Genomic DNA, 14,843 nt, shown 5'->3' with positions numbered 1-14,843 from the left:
CACACACACACACACACACACACACACACACACACACACACAGCGCTCACTTCCTGCACAGCAGCCAGAACCCAGACACAAGTCATGCAATCATTTTTACCTTAGTTATAGCACTGAATCTGATGAACATAAATTATAATTACGTTTTTCACACACATTTTACATCAGAAAAACATGCAGCAGCACTTCCATCTGGTGAAACACATTTCAATTTGCAATTCCTCACATTTACACCTGCAGCTCACACTAACTGGGAACATCCTCAAAAAGATAATTCATTACAGTCAATCGATTGAAAAAGTAATAAAAAGTCATATTTAGGAAGGACATATTTCAGGTGTTAACTGCTGATGATGATGGACAGTCAGTGAAGGAAAATCTGAAAATTACATCAGACCAATGAAGGAGTACTGGAAATGCAGAAATATCGAAGTGAAGCCTGCTGGTTGACAGATGTCCTGCACACAGACACTGGAAGCCTCTACAACAGTGGTCCCCAAACTACGGCCCGCGGGCCGAATCCGGCCCGCCGCAACATTTGGTCCGGCCCCCGGAACAATACCAGAGAGCAGTCAGATTTTTTTTCATATATTGTATTTTCCGGGTTTATGTGTGGATTTTTCTTCAACCACCAGGGGGCTCTTTAGCAGGAAGTGTGTCCCGTAAACTGTGGGCGTTTTGTTTTGCATGGCGCATTGCTGCCATCTGTTGGACTTTTAGGGAACTGCTTGACTTTTATGTTATTTAATCAGTACGGTTGTTTGCTAGCGGCAGAGCAGATGAACACTCGTGTTTGTTATGAACTCCACATTCCAGGTTTCCCTCAATGAAATGAAAGTGTTTTTGATATACTAGTCAGTCCCAGTGACCGTTTCACTAACGGTTTTTGCCCATGTGCTTTCTGGGTAAAAATCAATCGAGAAACGATTCTGGCAATTTCCGGCAGCGCAGGTGATAAACGTGTAACACTTTTTCTGACTCCGGCCCCCCACCAGAGAAGGAAAAAGTTATGTGGCCCTCACAGGAAAAAGTTTGGGGACCCCTGCTCTACAAGGATCCTGCATCACATAAAGTCTGTACTAAAGAAGCTGACTGGTCACAGAGTTCAAGAAGTGAAGCAACAAGGATGAGCACAGCTTTGAGAGGATTGGGAAAGACCACCAAAATATCTCACCTCACCGGAGAAAAAGGCTGGAAAGATAATGATCATTCCAGATAAAAATACATTTAGCATTTTTATTTATGGAATCAAGGTCCCAGAATCCAGAGGAAGAGTGGAAAGACTTAAAATTCATGTCTGGTCAGGGTCCAGCATGGACTTTCCAGTCATGATTTAAGCCATCATGTTATCTGCTGAGTTTTATCTAGTCCAAAGTCAACAAGGTCTATCAGAAAAAATAAGAGGACTTCATGCTTTCTTCTGCAATTAGGACTTGGTACATGACCTGAACTGAACCAAAACCTGGATCAGTGATGATGGTGGTACTGGCCAGACCTGAACCCCATAGAGAATCTAAGGAGGAAAATTAAAGAGTCTTTTCACACCCGATAGTCCAGCAGACTTGGTTACATTTGTTGCATTTTCAGCCGGTGCGGTTTGCGTTCACACTACTCTGTGTCGAAGGCCCTATAAGCAACCTGTTCCCCTCCCCACCTGTGGGGGCGCTGCACCAAGAACCACTAAAGGAAATGACACAAAACCCTCTGAGCACAACTTCCTTCATCACAAAATGTAACCAAAAAAGGAGTGGCGTCAGATTTTAGTGGTCACAGAATTTCCTTATCGTCTTTGGTAAAAGACCACGAGTCATTTCTCCCGCTAGCAGCAGACCGGCGTGTTCGTTTTACCCAGAAAGCCCTGAGCAATAGTCTGCTTCTTGTTTTAATCTATTATCATCAAAATTACAATAACACCAAACACTTGAAAAACACCAATCTCTGTGTAATTCATTTAATTTCTAAACAAATAGTATTATTTCAACTGAATTCCTAAAACATTTAGCTGATATTCTGATTTATAGAACATCAGTGAACCTTCGCACAACAACAAGACCTCAGATAAAATGTACCACATTTAGCTTAGTGGGTCCTAAATGAAAAGCAGGATGAATAATTGAAAAAGAAAAAAAAAATAGCTGGCTGTCATTTAACTTTCCTGCAGTGAAAGCCAGTGAGTGACACAGAGGAGGAAGCTGCAGCTGCTTGGTGGGCCGATCATAATGCCTGAATAAATGGCAGATCCTTGTTACGGGACCCACAGATCAGTCAACATTTAGATACAAAGAGACACTTGTGCTCTTCGTTGTAGATATCCAGACCCCGGTGGAGAAAAAGTTTGTCCCAGTTTGATCTGTCAGAAAGTGGGTCCGGCGTGACGCTAAGCTTTGATGATGCCACACAGCTGCAGCGGCCCGACGACCGAGACGCTAATGGCTTTCAAACTTCTTTTAAACATGTGAAAACTGTGGAGGCTGAATAATTCACGGCACGGCATATGCGAGGCCTGTCATTTGGCATCCAGCAGCCATCACTCTGGACGCATCTGCACGGCAGAGGTTTTTGATGGCGGGGAGGAAACCGTTCCATGAAGCCTGGGGACCAGATGAGAAACCGTCTCACTGAGACAGACGTCCACCATTTGGACAGAATGACGAGCAGTCGAGTGAAAAACTCAATCCAAACAGATCCTGGTGTGACAAACGCTGGGGAAATCTGGCTGTTGTTACTCAGCAGAGGCAGATTTCCATAAAACGCTGATCAAACCGGTTATTGGTCTTAATCAATATAAGCAGAATCTTAAAACTAAAACAATGGAAATATAAAATAAATGTCATCTTCAGGAACTTGGCCTATAAACTGCTGTTCCAGTTGTTCTTTAAAAAGTGGGAGTTAAAAGATGCTCTGGTCACGTTTTACGCTGCTATTCACCAATACTGATCACATGGATTGGCTGGTAATTTTTCTATTTAATTAAAATGTTTCTATTTAATTATAATTTCTACTGGCTACGTGATCTTGCAGAAAGCAACCAAAAAAATCCCCCTAACACAAAAACATGCAGGCACATTGCAGCTACTATTGAGTCAAAAGAACAATTGAGAAACCTGCTGTCAGTAATACAACATTCAACAGACTGAAAACAATAAGGCTCTCAGCCTAAATTATGTTAAGTAACGTCATATACAGTAGGCCAGTGTTGTGAGATTTATATAATATCAAGCAAAAAAGGAAATATTTCAAGTCAAATGCAGATTGCATTCAAATAAACTAAATATATTAATATATAAATATAATAAACTGCCTGAGAGCATGGCTAACCGTTTCCTGTAATGTCAAAGCTGATACTGCTAAGCCCCGCCTCCTTTTTCTGATTGGCTGTTAGTGACCGGTCCAGGAACTGTGCATTTCTGCAAATGGCATTAGGACCACCAGGAGGAGACAGAAGAGCTGAACTTTTTCACATTTTATCTGTCACAACTTACTGAAGGTTTTAATAAATATGTATAAAATATCTTTGTACAGTTGAAATAAGACAAAACTAACTTCCAAATAACTTTTCAGCAAGATATAGATGATTTAAGTAAACAATTTATTACCATTGATGAGAAAGAAACAGCCAGTGGGACTAGAACTTTTTCATCAATATTAAGGAGTTAAATCCTTAAAACAAGTCTCTCTTTTAAGTTACTTCTCAGTTAGTTTAGTCTTAATTTTAATATACTAAGATATTTGCACTAGAAACTAGACAAAAATACTTGATAAGATTTTGTGGTTTTGCAGTGTTGTTGGTATAATCTGCATTTTTTTAATATCAATATTAAGAAATTATTGACTTAAAAAAACTTGTATATCTTATTCAAAAGTTACTTGTAAGTAGTTTTGTCTTATTTTAAGTGTACTAAGATTTTTGGACTAGAAAGTAGACTAAAAATACTTATCAAACATTTTGCGTTTTTGTGTCATTGAGCAGCAGATCTCTGCACAAGCAGCATGTCTGCTGCAACAAACAAACAGCAAGACACTTCTGTTGAAAACATCTTCCTGCCCTCACAGGAGCAGATGGGGCGGCGTGTTTAATTATTAACAAGCGTTCACGTCGGACGCCGCACCTGCAATGTCAAGCAGGTGCCACCTCAGGTATTTCATCGCCACATAAATGAAAGCACAGGTGAGGACATGCTGCTGCAGGAAAGCAGCCATTTAGCCTCTGAATGGGGCCCCAGGATCATGTGCAGAGCCTCCTAATGGGGAGGAGGAGGAGGAAACGGGGAGAGGTAGAATCAGCAGATGCCTGCGTTTCAAGTCTGATGCCACAGATGTCAGCACAGATGATGCCTCTTCCACACGGCTCCATGACCAACAGAGGACAGCGATTCCAGGACAACCAGGGCGGATCTGGGGGTTGGACTGGAAGTAGACTGGAAGCTGCAGCTGAGCATTAAAACTCTAGAGACTGCTGCACTGCAAAAACACTAAATCGCTCACCAAGTAGTTTTAGTCAAGTTTGTAGTGGAAATATCTTTGTTACAACTAAGTTTTAAGAAATAGGAGCTTGTTTTAGGTAAATAATTCCTTAATATTGATGAAAAATGTTAGTTTCTCTGGCAGATAATTTTACTTAAAACAAGACTTTTTTCCTGTGTTATTAGTGAAATAATCTATTTTTTTCAGCAATATTAAGGACATTTTGATTTAAAATAAGCTTTGCTTTTAAGTTTGCTTTGTTCTATTTCAAGTGTACCAAAATATTTGCACTAGAAACTACTTGGTAATATTTTGTGTTTTTTCTAGTGTGCATCTGAAATATGCTGCCCAGAAAAGAGAAGGTTTTATTTTTGGAAAGACGAGGGCCCCATGTGTGGCACAAACATGGGCGCAAAGCGGGATCGGAGAGAAGGAGAGTCTTTTTCGGACGAGCGGAGCTGTGCTCAAGGAGCATCCTGCGTGCCTGTAGTGCTGCTGGAGCAGAAGCAGACAGATGGACGGAGACGGAGGCTCCTGCGCTCCGCCGTTCCATGCAGGTGGTCCGGGGTGCGGGGATCGTCAGAGCATGGTGAATTATTTAAATGGGGAGTGTGGAAAAGGGAACGGCTGCATCTGTCGCACATCCTTTTAGAGCCCCTCCAGCAGATGTGTTTACTCACCACCCATAGCAGCTAACTGCTTAATGGGTCAGCATCGGCAGCCAACAGTTAATTAGGCAGGGTCTTTCTGTAAGCGGAGGGGGCGGAGCCTGATGCGGGCGTCAGGTCCTGTCAGGATGTGAAAAAACAGAATCCAGAACAGAGTCTGTTGTTTCCACTGAACCACTGCTGGTTATTACCAGATGGAAAAAAAAACCACTTCCTCGATGATTTGTTTAAAAAAAAAGTCCCTATAGAGACAGGAAATGTTCACTTCCACATAAAGTCTAAATCTAGATCACGTTCTACGTGGGCTAACCGAGTGTCAGTGCATTCATGTTTGGTGTGTGAGTGAGGCCTCTACTGTAAAACCGCTTCAGACAAGGCTGGGCAGTGATCGTATCGCTTGTCATAATAAAAAGAAACAGAACTTTTTAAAATACATCAAGTCATTTTTTTCAACCTCTATTGAGTTAGTTATGTACATATGTATGTAAAAAGAAGAAAAAAAAGGGAAAAGCAGGAACTTCCATAAAAAAAGACCAAAAATTTGCGTATAGAAAATTAACAAAAAGAGAAAAATGGATGTTTCTAACAGTCAAAAGGAGGAGCTTCCTCTCCACTGTCGCCACATTTTGCTCAGAATGACAAATTACTGCAAAGGTAACAACTCAAAGCAAACAGCTGGGTTTTCTTAGATTACTTTATGTTTTATAATTGGGAGAACATTTTATGATTTGATCCAAGTTTGACATTACAGAGTTGCCTTGGAATAAAGGTAATTGATTTTGAACCAAGCTGGATCCTGTACAACTGAATATGAATTGGACCTGTTTTTTAAAGTGACTCAAGACATCAGCTGTAATTTGGTGTTACATGAGTAAACAGAGCTGAATTATGGGTGTATTTTTTATGATGTCCTTCCATGATAATGAATCGGGGCAAATAAACAGACCTAAAAATCTAAATATCCAGCAGTTTTCTTTCTCGGCTTCTGCTGACAGCATCTCATCACCTCCTTTTAAAAATCTGTGGATTAACAGAGGTGGTTTGGAACATTTTCAGCGTCGCTGTCATCGAATGACACATAATCTCTTTTAGAGCTCAAAGGCCTTGAGGAGGCAGCAGCGCTCATAATCATACATTTTTGATTGGATTGTAGTCAGCAAGGACATTAAAATCTGTTGTTCCATCTAGAATGCCTTAGCAATCATCTGCTCCGGTTTGGGATTATAAAAGATGTCGTTAAAATCAAGCGATAACCACCCAGACGGGAATAAAACGCATGTTTGCACGGTTTCCTCTTCGATCTTCGTGGGTCGTATGCTCGCAGTGTTTCTCTGACTGCACTGTTTACAGCGACGTTTAACATACATACGGATGATTTACAGACTTAGGCGGCGTTTGTTTGCAGAAAGAAAGACATGTGGAAAAGCAAGCAGGAAATCTGAGGAGTGAAACAAGTTGCTTAAACTGAGGAGATGGAACAGAACTGAAATTAAAGAACAGAAACAAAGCAAAAGAAAAGGATGAAAATACAGACACATTTCTTATGAAACACTTTGGATTATTGTAAGAGAAAGGAAATATTGGGATCTTATGAAAAAAAATGATTTGTAGCATGTTAATCAGCGTCCTTTCTCCAGTTTATAAAAAAACAATTCAATTTATAGAAGAGCATATTGAATCTATATCCAGGTTTCCTTTTCTAACTGTTGTTGTGATGTCTGTCTTTGAGATTTCACACTTTTCTTGAGAACTTGCCAACGTCATACCTTACATACGAGCTGCTGAGCATATCTGCAGTGCTAAATTAATTTACACACACTGTGCTCATTTATAGCTGCTCTGCACGCTCACGTTTAGATGATTTCTACCAAGAAAGTCAATAAAAATCCTTTTTGCTTGGATTAAAAGAGAATTGATCTCTTTCTAGTTCACCTATATGTTATTTAGGGAATAGTTTTTGAATATTTTCAAATCATTTGTGTAGAGGGGTGAAAAACAAGTCCTTAGTAAATTAAAAATGATATGTAAGAAAATATAATTTTTATTTTTGTATCTTTAATCTCTTATTGAAATAAGTTCTTTAGTGTCATTTTAGTTAGTCCTATGCAATTCCACACACAACCGCTAGGGGCGCTGCCGCGTTGGTGGCATAGAGAAGATTGAGAACACAAGAAGAATAAATCTTCCGGTTGAATGTGAAGGAAGCTCAACCTGTGGGTCGTCTTTCTCATACCACAGCATCACACGCTGAGGGAAGATCATCTTTTACATTACCCTCAGCCATCCACGGTTATTTAGGGAATAGTTTTTTAATATTTTCAAATCATTTGCCCTTTGTATTTAACAGAAAAAACGACTTATCAGGTTTGAAAAGATTAAGTTCTTCCAACTCGTCACACACAACAGGAAAAAGAGGAAATAAATACTGACCCCTGATATCAATCAATTCCTTCAACAATAAGAACTTAAAGAGTAAATCCGCTTTCCACTTACTGTCCAGGATCATACAGTATGGGAGCGGGACACAGCAGGTAGTCATTGCGCACTGAGGTTGGCTTGTTGTCTGGAAAACAAACACAACAGTTTCTTTTTTTTCTGCATCTCTTATGTGGAACCAAACAAGTTTTAAATATGGATCCAGATCACATATTTAAAACTGCTGTAGTTCATTTTAAAACAGCGGAGTCCAAACATTGTTGCACCGTGGGACAAAATCAGAAACTTTAAGTCACTCAAAAGTGACTATTTTAAATGAAAATGAAACAGTCTTGCTGTGAATTGTTCTAATTTTACATGCCCAGCAATAAATTAAACATAAGTTTTAATGAAATTAATTAGAAAAGAACAAATGATCAAAGGTCCATTAGCCTATTAATGTAGAAAAGCTGCAAATTTGGTTAAATGTTTTACACACGTTGGACAAGCAGGTTTATCTGAAACTTGCTTCATTGGCCTTCAGCTGAAAGTCTGTTATAAAACAGAGCAATAACTTCATTGTGTATTATTGTTATATGATAATTAAAGTCAGTGAAATAAACAAAATGGAACTTTTCATTTAGACCATCTTTCATTTTTAAGAAAATAAAAGGTTTATTTATGTTTATTCATATTTCAGTCTTTAAAAGCTTCCTCCAATCTGTACTTTGAAAACTCACCAAACCAAACGTTACTTTGCATCAATACCAGTGGAAGAATAGAGTTGTGGTTTCCTCACAGTGGCATTAAGATGTAAGAAATAAAGTAAAAGATAAAGAAAACAGACGAGTAATCCAGGAAAAAAAAAACTGTAGACTTTTTTATATTCAATAAAAAATATATGTGAAATCCAATCATAAGGTTTTGAACCTTAATCTCATCACCACAACAGACTGAGTCCTCAAATGAACTCAATGTGAAATATGTGGTCAGTATCTGAATGACAGCATAACACTGTTATACTTTTTAAAACTCTAACAAATGTATTTTTTCATAAAAAAGTTGTAAAATATTTCTTCATCAGAACTTTAACATGTTGGATGCTTCATAATATGACAGAGTATGAGGGACATGCTAGTAATAATAAAAAATATTAAGTGAATAAAGTCATGATGTAATGAGAAAAAAGTCAAAGTATTACAAGAATAAACTTGTACGAAAATAAAGTCCAAATAATACAAGAATAAAGTCGTAACATATGTGGATAAAGTCATAAAACTTTGAGAAAACAAAACAAAGTGATGTGAAAAAAAAGCCATTATATTTAAAAAATAACGTAATATATGAGAATAAAGTCAATATTCCTAGAATAAAGTCATAATATTACAAGAATAAATATTAATTCTCGTAACACTACAACTTTATTCTTACACAACTTTATTTGACTTTGCTTTTGCAATTTTATGACTTTATTCTTGTATTTTTATAAAAAAAAATTTAGCGTGGCCTCAACCCTCCATCATGTCATAAAGCTCTGAGTTGTGGATGGAAAAACAAAAGGAATGGCAGATTGGATTATAATTTGTGTGTGTATAAGCGTGTGTGCGCTCATCAAAGGTTGACAAAGGCAGCCACTGAGATTATTCATATGACTGATGAGTTTTTTCTGCACATGCCTCCAACTGGTTTTCTGGTGGAGACGAGCGAAGCATCTGTTTCACATATGTGGCGTGTGGTCCATAGTTGCCATGATGCTTGTCCATAATTATAAGGTGCCCCACTGTTAAAAAGGTCTGGACTGAACACATGCAAAAGCCAATAAGGGAATAAATAGCCCCAAGTGGGCGAATGTGAGACAGCCTAAACTGAGAAAGGACTAACAGGAAGACATCTGCTAATGGCCACTTCCCTAATTCAGATAAGGGGGTTGTTTTTTGTTTTTTTTGTTTTTTAAAAAGGGAGAAAAAAAGGAGAAAGAAAATATGTTCAAGTATTTTAGTTGAGATGAAATGCTGAAAAATCAAAAATAACTTGTCAGGGATGGAAGTGTTGTCATTGGCAGCCGCCGATCCCGCAGATCCCACGGCCAAATGAGAGCTTTAAAAGATTGGCTCTGGGTGCCAAATCCCGTTTGCTTCCTGAAAAAGGATTTCTCAACAGAACAGACTGCGAGCTCAAAATAAGGAGCACAGTGACCTACATAGCCTCGCTCCTCTGATGAATGCAGACGACGTAGATGCGGCGCGACGCGGCCGTCGTTCAGCCACGTCCAACCTCAAAAACGTTTAAGCCAAATATTTACCAAAAGATGAAACTATATGATTAAATGAAGGGGGGAAAAAAATCCACTTAGTTTTGTCACTGTAAATGAAAAGTGATCAGCGCGGAAAGACGAGGCAGAGGGGGGATTCCTTTGTCCAAGTTTGTGTGTTTGTCTGAGGAAAATTCAACCAGATTAAATCAGATGATCCAACTTGGAGATTATTCTACTCCAGTTCTTGTTTTTATTTTCATTCCTTTACCTTTGAGGGTTATTTGGAACACTGTAAAAACACAAAACCTTACCAAGTATCAATTTCTAGCGCAATTATCTTAGTACGCCTTAAATAAGACAAAGCTAACTTACAAGTAACATTCATTTATAACATGGCATTTTCCCTTGTTAAATGTAGCTACAACTTTTTCATCAATATCAAGGAATTATTTACTTTAAACAAGCTCTTATATCTTCCTGAAACATTACGTATTAGTTAGGTTTGTCTTAACTCAAGTGTATTAAGACAAGATTTTGTGTTTTTGCAGTGAAGCCAAAGAAAACACAGTCAACTGACCTAAATTCAAGATATTTTGTGAATCTCATGCACTTCATCTTTATGAATTTGTTCTTGTTTTATCAACTTTAACCAACCTCGGTTTATTTTAGTTGGGCTTTTATGTGACAGACCAACTAGAAGTAGTGAAGATGAAGGAAAATGTTTGCATTCAGTTCTTTTTCTCTCCTAAATAAGATCAACTGCAACTCTAGATGAGCTGCTCAGAGTCACAGCTCACGTGACTGGATTATAATCTGGACTTTATGAACGAGAGACACTGGATCTGACTGAACTTGTGGCAGCACATAAACACTGACAACATACCCTCTAGTTTGCAAAGAGGAATGTTCTCCTAAACTGCTGAGTACAAATGTGCACCACACTTTTCAGATTGTTATTCTGAAAACATTTTGAAAACGAGGGTACATCTTCTTTCCACTTAATCACCCAAATATTAGTGTTTTTTGGTTAAAAATTAATAAAATCCATGAAATGGAAGAATGTGATGAACGTCTTGACTTTTCCAAACATCTTTTAAAGCGTGACTGTGTTTGATGAAGTAAAGATTTGTTATTGTAACTTTTCAACTGAAAGAGGAACAAAAGCTGTAGTTGAGACATAAATTAAGGACATGTAATTCAGAGCAACTGTGTCGACCCAGAGGCGATTCCCAGAACGTTTAGGGAACTTACTGATGGTTTGGTCATTAACGATGAAGCTGCAGATGACGCCTTCGTTGTTCTGTCCGACAGAGAAGCCGTTCCCTCTGAGGACGATGTCGAAGGATTCTGGAATGTCAACACATGTGAGATAAGACCGCAAGGAGGAATTTCAGAGTCTGGAGTTTTAGAATCTCAGCTGCAAGTTTTCTTAGAAAAATGTCGACACTGCTAAAACCCAAAGTGTTACAAAGTATTTTTGTCTAGTTTCTAGTGGAAATATCATTACAATTTAAATAAAGCAAAACTAACTTACTAAGTTGCTTTCCAGCAAGATATAGGAGCTTCTTTTCAGGAAATAATTCCTTAACATTGACATATTCATCAATATTAAGACATTATTTATTACAAACAAGCTCCTATTTCTTAACGGAAAGTAATTTGTAAGTTAGTTTTATCTTATTTCATGTATCCTAAGATATTTGCACTAGAAACTAGTCACAGAATACTTGTTCAGATTTAGTGTTTTTGCAGTGTCTGTGCTGTCTGTGCAGAATCTAGAGGGACAAACTTCAGTCCACCCACCGTTCACACACACAGTGGAAGGCTCCACAGTCAGGATCTCTGTGCACGATCGCTTTAATATCTGCAGGATGTGAGAAAAAAAAACACCAACAGCTTAGAATGCACTCGCTGTTGCTCGGACATGGCAGGAATAAATACATCAGTCGCTGACGGTTATTGGCTCTGTCAAGTTTAGAAAACAGATCAGGGAGCAACACCTGAGAAACGTCCCGTTCCTGATTGGCTCCGGGCGGGAAAAGGAGAACGGGAGGTAAAACAGCAGCTGTGTCAGCCTTTATGGGGAAATTATGCAAGACTATTACTGTTCCTCAGTTCTATTAAAAACCTCTCAGGGATCTTGCATTATCATATAAAGAGGCCTGTGTGAGCGCACTGTCATGGAGCTGCACTTCCCACTGCGATTCAATAAATCAACAAAGGGAAAACTATGCAAATCCCAGCTCAGGGCGGGTAAGAAGAAGCATATTAATGGCAGTGGAAGACATTTGAGCCTTTCATTTGATGTTGGACAGAAGCTTAATCTGAGAAGTGGAAGATGGAAGTGTTTACAGCAGCCTTGTTAGGGATGATGGTTTGATACGGGGTTGTATGACAGCTGGGAGGAAATGGATCTGCTGCTCTTCCTCTGCGCCTCTATTTTCCCACTCTAATTACTTCCTTGGCAGTGAATAAGAGGGGAAAAACGGGGGAATGTAGGAAAATAAAACAATTTGCCTGCTTAGGCTTCAAACTGTGAAACGATAAAAGTTTTCCCCTTCAAGAGAGCAAAAATGTTTGGTGCTAAACAATAAAAATATGACTATTAGCCGTTTAGTAAAAGGATTAACGGATGTGATTGGAGGCACTTTGGGGATACAAAGTAAACATGCTGAATGTGGAAATGAGAAGTTTCAGTTTGGTTTAATTTCTTCGTGATCTGAAGGCAAACATTATTTATGGAGTGTGAAGGAGAGAAGGCCAGATATCCAGAGTCGCTCAGATATCTCAGCCAGCTAAAGGTTTTCTACAAATCAGGTCAGCTTCATACATTCATAGAAAAATAAATGGAGGGGAATAGATACACTTATAAATCCACAATGTTTGGTACACCAGGTGAAAATCACTTAAACTTTTACCAATTTTGAATAATGGAGATTATTGTTTAACTTTGAAAACAGCTCCACTCATGGTGCATGCTGCGTTTGCTCTAATTTATTCTTCAGGCGTCTCATGTTTGGACAGTTGTTCCCTCTGGTTTTTTGTTATGAAGCTGGAAAATCTGACTTTTTTTGGAGACAGTTGTTATGATTAGTAACCTTGGCAACAAGGAAGAGATGAACCTAACATTTTTTAAGTAATTGATTAACCTATCAATTATTCCAAAGATTAACTGATTAATCTTGAGTTCTAGTAGAGCATAATATTTTATTTTATTGACTGAATTGAAAAATGTAGATTTTTTTGTATGGTTTTGACTAAATCACAGCTCTAAATATGTTGTTGCTCCAGCCAATAGCCTTTTGTTTTAGTCTGTATGCTTCAGTTAACGATTAATCGATTAATAAATTAGTTTACGATTATTTCAATAGTCGATTTATCTAAATTAACTTGATTAATCATTTCCACCCTGAACAAGGCGCTATTTTTAAAACTGGGAGCAGCTGGTTAGCATCTCAAAAACTCAAATAATACCTGACCTATGACCCCAAATCCCAGATGAGTTGAAGATAAGAGTCATGGAGTCAGGATACCATCACCTACTCCAGGGGTGTCAAACTCCAGTCCTGAAGGGCCACTGTCCTGCAGTTTTTAGATGTGCCACAGGTACAAAACACCTGAATCAAATGGCTTAATTACCTCCTCAGTTCTCCAGAGCCTTGCTAATTACTTAATTATTCTATTCAGGTGTGGTGCAGCAGAGGCACTTCTAAAAGTTGCAGGACACCGGCCCTCGAGGACTGGAGTTTGACACCCCTGACCTACTCCGTCTCTCTGCTCAGCTTTCTAACTTTGCAGCCAGACAGAGATTTAGAGAGGAGTGGCAAAAGCAAATGAAATGGATTAGCGGAACTTCGTGACATCAGATTATGTCATCCAGGACATGTGATCTCTGTCAGCATGACATTTATTTTCCCTTTGGTATAAATAAAGTATTTTTGAATTGAACTGAATCGTCCTGTCGTTTCAAAGACTTAATGAAGTCATGCATCCTAACAGGATTCCCAGGCCCACAGCATCACAGATCCTCCACCATGCGCCATACTTTCACTTAGTCATTCTTTGTTTCTTGTGAGAACCACATGGACTGCAAAGTCCACGTTTATCATATTTCACATGTTTACGTTTGTGATGGTTGAACAGAAAACCCATTTTCCTGTCATGCTTTTCAAGAAGCTGTTTGCATGCGGACAACATCTAATGGTTGCTATGGAGACTGATGATTAAGATTCCTCCAAACTATGAACTCGAGACCTTACCCAGTCCAATTTGTCACAATTCTCACAGGTTTAAAAGGATCTACAACTAGATGACACTTATAAAATACTAAAAGTCAATTCATAGAAGACTTTGATAAAAAAAAATCTTAATGTAAAAATCCAAAAAACTCACTGCAACGCAAGATGTGTTTCTTTGAATTTTTTTTCAGTTTAAGCAAATTTGGAAAAATCAAAATCTCAGTAGGTTGCAGAAATGATCTCATTTTGTTCAGACACAAAATAAATCAAAGTTTTCTGCCTCAAAAATTCACTGTAAAAACACTAAATCATTATCAGTATTTTTCGCCAAGTTTCTATTGCAAATATCTTAGTACACTTGAAAAAAGACAAAACTAACTTTTGTCTTTTCTGCAAAATATTTGCAGCTTGATTTAAGTCAATGATTATTTAATGTTGATAAAAAGTTCTAGTTCCATTGGCAGATTATTGCACCTACTAAAAGACATTTTCCCATATTATCGACTAAAAACAAGATCCTATTTCTTGCTGAAAAGTTACTTACAAGTTTGTTTCGTCTAATTTCAAGTTTACTACGATATTTGCAGTAGAAACTCGACCAAAATCTCTTGATAAGATTTTGCGTTTTTGCAGTGCTGCAGCTCAGATTACCAAGGCTGCATGGAGAGCAAGAAAACATAAACAGCCTTTCGGAGCCTTAAAACCAAACTTTCTGATCTCTTTCTGTGAGTTTTGTCAGGCAGGTCGCAGAGGCAACAGGGATCCCGCAGCGAAAGGCTGCGCAGATGATCCCAAATCCTCCCA

General features: G+C 38.4%; 1 protein-coding gene across 1 annotated transcript in view; it reads right to left on the bottom strand.

Annotated features, from left to right (window-relative positions):
• Positions 1-14,843, bottom strand: part of antxr2a (ANTXR cell adhesion molecule 2a) — an 81,839-nt gene that overhangs the window by 52,870 nt on the left and 14,126 nt on the right. Inside the window, exons 8-10 of the mRNA XM_008417763.2 lie at positions 11,605-11,665; positions 11,053-11,148; positions 7,626-7,695 (exon numbers count right to left, since the gene is read on the bottom strand). Of these exons, the coding sequence (XP_008415985.1) occupies positions 7,626-7,695; positions 11,053-11,148; positions 11,605-11,665 (227 nt within the window). The remainder of the gene's footprint in view (positions 1-7,625; positions 7,696-11,052; positions 11,149-11,604; positions 11,666-14,843) is intronic.

This window comes from Poecilia reticulata, linkage group LG9 (genome assembly GCF_000633615.1).
Source record: "Poecilia reticulata strain Guanapo linkage group LG9, Guppy_female_1.0+MT, whole genome shotgun sequence".
NCBI classification, from domain to species: domain Eukaryota; kingdom Metazoa; phylum Chordata; class Actinopteri; order Cyprinodontiformes; family Poeciliidae; genus Poecilia; species Poecilia reticulata.
Note: the sequence above shows the minus strand (reverse complement) of the source record. Positions and strands in the feature narration are given on the sequence as shown.